The 4,440-nt window shown below is 56.2% G+C and overlaps 1 protein-coding gene across 1 annotated transcript; it reads right to left on the bottom strand.

Annotated features, from left to right (window-relative positions):
- Positions 1-2,492: 2,492 nt before the first annotated feature.
- SIT1 (signaling threshold regulating transmembrane adaptor 1) lies at positions 2,493-4,146 on the bottom strand. The gene is made up of 5 exons (XM_081151391.1): positions 3,966-4,146; positions 3,711-3,846; positions 3,566-3,624; positions 3,392-3,453; positions 2,493-3,297 (listed from the first exon to the last, which is right to left on the bottom strand). The coding sequence occupies exons 1-5, from the start codon at positions 4,033-4,035 to the stop codon at positions 3,064-3,066; spliced, it is 561 nt and encodes a 186-aa protein (XP_081007517.1). The 5' UTR covers positions 4,036-4,146; the 3' UTR covers positions 2,493-3,063.
- Between the last annotated feature and the right edge of the window lie 294 nt (positions 4,147-4,440).

The raw sequence follows: 4,440 nt of genomic DNA, 5'->3' as shown, positions 1-4,440 counted from the left end.
TTTCTAGACCTGTTTTGGGGTTTTAACAGTGACATCCTCTCCTTTAATTTATCCATGGAAATTCTTAGTTCTGATACCACATTTTCTAGTTCAGGGAAATCTGTGTTTGAGCTTCACACATTTTTTCGGTCAGAGATTCATCTGTTTCCTCCAGCAGACCTCTGCCCTCTGTTTTGCCTGCATTTCCTAGACTCGAGGGCTGAGAAATTCAATCCTTCATTAGTTTTTTTGGAGAGTAGGGGAGACTCGGCAAAGCCATTGATTGTTCCTGGGAAGCAGGCTGTTTCTGGGACTTGTTGCCTTGCTCTTGGCTCTGAGGCTCTTTTCCAGAAATTTGTCCTCAAATTCTCTGCCAAGACCTCAGCAGAGCCCACTTAAAGTTCCCCACCTATAGCTGAGAGTGATCAGAGGGGGGGTGTAAGGGAGGTCTTCCTAGGGTGGCTGGATGCACAGAATCTCCTCTCTCTGACGAGTCTAAGTATCATTGAAAGATAAAGTGATAATCACCAGAAGACTTAAAAACAAGCCATTATTAGAAGGTCAGAACTCAAAGTTGCAAGAGATAAAAAAATCTTAGATTGACTAAGCAAAAAAGGAATTTATTAGCTTACATAACCAAAAAGTTCAGGAGGCAGATCTAGTTCTGGGCATGGCTGGATCCAAGGTTTCAAATGAAGTCATTAAGGCTTGGCCTCTCTCCATGTCCCTGATATGTTACCCTCCTTGTAGCCAAAACCATTTTGAAAGTTTAGACTCCACTTGACAGAGTGCAGCGCAAGACCCAAGACGGAGGAGCCTGGGTTGGATGGCTTCGGATGGCTTCGGGGGCCCCTCCCCACCTATAAATAATTCGTTAAGAACTTCCTATCATTGAACCTTTGACCATCCCAAAGACCCTTCTTCTTTGCGTCTTGGGCTTATCCCTGTCCTCCCAGCTGGGGTCTCAGGAACAGGGGGGAAGCGGGGCCCCAAAAGGCCCTCGTGGCTCCCCCTAAGGACGCGCTCCTGGGAGTCTGCTTGGGACGCGCATTCCTCCTGCCTGTAAACAAACGCCGGTGGGACCAGGGAGGCCACTGGGGAAGCGCCCGGAGCTATGGAAAGGGAGAGGACTCCCAGGTATTTGGTAAAGAGACAACTAAACCAGCTGGGGGGATGTGGCAGGGGGCCCTCAGGGGGCGTCTGAGGGGCATCCCGCTGCCCAGACGCGGGGATCGGGTAGGAAGTTGCACAGACCCGGCGCGCAGTCATGAGGTCCTAGGCTAGGGCTGAGCCTCAGTGACAGGCCGGATAAGAAGGTAAGAAAAATCAAAGGGCTGCAGGCGAAAGAGAAGGCAGAGGATCCAGGCTTCGGAGACTGGAAGGAAAAAGTCCTAGTCATACCCAGCTCCACACAGAGTCCTCTACGTTCTGCGAACTCTGGCCGCCGCAGCGCCCTGCTCAGCGCCATCCCCGGCTAGACTCCAGGGCGGGCCCGAAACCTCTGGACTTCATCTCCCAGCATGCCGCGGACCAGGCAGCGTCACGCCTGCGCAGAGGTGGTGGCGAGGCCGCACCACGCCACGAGGGGGCGCTCGGAGCTTGGTCCTGAATCGGCGGGAGGCAGCCGGTGCCGCAGAGCCCCGCGGGGAGAGCTGGTCTGGGTTGGGGACGTTTGCGGCCTCAGCTGCGGTTCCTGGCGGGCCCCAGGAGTCAAGCCCTCAGTTCTTCAGGTCGTGGGCACGTTGAGCCGTCTTCAGCACAGCAGCCTCAGAACCCCACATCCCGCTGCCAGTGGTTCCGCGCATCCGGTGCCCGCCCCCGCAGTCACAGTCCTCCCACACAGCCCCACTGCCTGCTCTTAACCTCGACCCTGGCCTCTTGTGGAGAGGCACAGGTTGGGGTCCTCAGATCCAAGAACCCCAGGGCATTTGGATGTGAGAGAGAGAGAGAGAGAGAGAGAGCGAGAGAGAGAGAGAGCGCGAGCGTGCAGGGGAGGTCCCCTTTCTTATTGGGACCACCAGGCCGGTCTCAGGCGCAGGCTTCCCTGCACTGGCTTCTCTGGGAGTCTAAGTGGGAAGGAGAGAAGTTTCTAAATAAAAGCCTCAGTTTCCTCTTTCTTCTATCCCTCTAACCTCATGCCTGTCAAGCCGCACCTGCCTCTACAGAGGCACTAAGGGGAGATGGCGTAGACCACAGCTTGGGGGAGGGAGGGGTGCAGCACAGTTACAGAGTTCATGGAGAGAGTAGGTCAGGGGCTGGTGAGTTTGCAGACTCCAGGTGATGGGACTGGAGAGACTCTGAGTGTAAATTCTGAGGACGTTCTAGCAGCACACCAGCATCTGAGGAGCTGGGCTCTGGCCTCCACCCCTGGCACTCACCCCCGCAGTGTTGATGAGGCAGCTCCTCTTGGGCCCTTTTCCCCAGCTAGACTCCCCTGGGAAGTGCTCTGTGCAGACAGCAAAACTCACATTCCCATCATGTGTGGTCTATTGCAGGTTTGTAGCCCAGTAGGTAAAATCTAAACACTTTGAGAAATTTTATTTAAAAACTTGGGAACACAACAGAGGCATTAGGATGCAGACTGGTATTCTCCTGCCAGGGTTCTCAGATCTCAGATCAGAAGCCAGGCTTGGGTTCCTCAGGTTGCTTGGTTCCAGGACCACGCCCCACCCCCAGCTGTGGACTCCCTAGGGGTATACCCACCCAGGTCCTCTTAGGCTCTTACCCCCTCCCCCACTGCCCACTTCCTGTGTCTGAGGAGACACTAAGGTGTCAGGGGTACACTGTAAGAGAGCAATAGTGGGGAGGATCTGGTAAAACTCCGGAAGGAGGAGGAAGCGGAGAGGGGGCCACTGCCTCTGTTTCCTTCATCCTCAAGAAACTGGGGGCCTGCTTTTCCCCTGAGATACCTCCCCCACAGGTCAGATAGGAGGTTTGAGGAACATCACCTCCTGTGACTGGGCACTGGCTGACTGTCTTTGGGGATTTGTTGGGAAATAGTCATGCCCCGGACCAGGGTAGCAGTAACCCCTGCAACAGACGAGGCTGGGGCGATGCATGCCTCACCGTGGGATGCCCTACATCTCAGCTGGGTGCAGTCTGGCTGTTGGCATAGGCCTGGTCTGGGAAGGAAGCCCGGGCTCTGCGGGTCTGGGCACACACTGAGGCATAGAGCTCCGGTTCAGGGCCTGAGGCCTGGGACTTTGGCTCAGAGTCCAGCACCACCTCCGAGTACTTGATGGGGGTTCCAGGACTCGGGATCCGGCCCTGAGGAGGCCGCAGCTGCAGGCTAGTATAGCACATCACCTCCTCTGCAGCCTGGAGATAGCAAGGCTGTTAGAAGTTCACTGGACCCTTGAAAAAGAGCCCCCCACTTCCTTCCTCCCCTCTTCCTCAGCCACAACTGACTCACCCTGGTGGGGCCTCCAGGTGTTGGATCCTGCTGGTCTGGCCCTGGTTCTTGAGACAGTCGTCCTGGGACAGGTAACAGGAAGTGACCATCACCTCTTGTTCCTCCTCTCACAGCCCTTCATCCCATCCACCCAGGACCTGACCTCTGCGCCTCTCCCCTCTACCAGCTTCCTACCTGTCTTCAGATAATGCAGGTTCCCATACAGGGGGACCTCTTCCACAGACCCTCCAGAACTGCAATACAAAGTTTAGGGGATAAGTGGGGACTTCTTGGTAAGGAGAAATTCTCAATGATCCCATTTCTGTTTTCCCCCACTCACTGTCCCTGTCCTGGATGGTTCCTGCTCCAGCCACTAGTCCATCGGGACAAGTGTGCAGCCAGTGAGATGAGAAGCAGCAGCACCACAGCCCCTAAGAGGGCCCACAATCCCCAGGCCTGGGTAAAGGAGGGGATTCCTGTGGATGTGAGAGAATAGAGGGGTGGGTGTTACTGCCCAGCCCAACCCTCCAGATCCCAGCAGATGGGACCCGGGGCCACGTGACCCCTCCCCCTGTCCCTGCCCCGCCCCGCTTACCGGGCACTAGCGTGTCTGGATCCGTGCAGTTGCCACCTCTGTTCATGACTGCTGATGAGTGTGCAGGCATCCTGCCCTGAGCCTAGGTCTAGGCCTCGTTTATGGTCTGACAGCTGCAGCAGCCCCCCTTACTCCCACCCCTCCCTGGGCCAGGCCCCCACAGCTCATCATCCTCAATACTGGTGATGGCAAAGTTGCTGGTTTCCGGGGAGGAAGGGGGAGGGGAGGGATGAGCAAAAGAACAGACACCGCCCAGTGCCTGCACCTGCGCCACCCAGCAGCTCCTAAACTTCCGCACCACCCCACCCCACACCCCCTCCCCTTTGCCCTGTACCCACTTTGGCCAAGAAGAGAGAGGCAAACTTGTGCCACTGTGTAGGTGAGCCCACGAAGACTCCAAGGAGGGCAGAAATGGCACGAGGCAGGACCCCCAAGACAAGGAAGCCAGGCTTTATGAGAGTCCCTTATGCCACAG

This window comes from Miniopterus schreibersii (assembly GCF_964146895.1).
Source record: "Miniopterus schreibersii genome assembly, chromosome: 11".
In the NCBI taxonomy this organism is placed as follows: Eukaryota; Metazoa; Chordata; class Mammalia; order Chiroptera; family Miniopteridae; genus Miniopterus; species Miniopterus schreibersii.
Note: the sequence above shows the minus strand (reverse complement) of the source record. Positions and strands in the feature narration are given on the sequence as shown.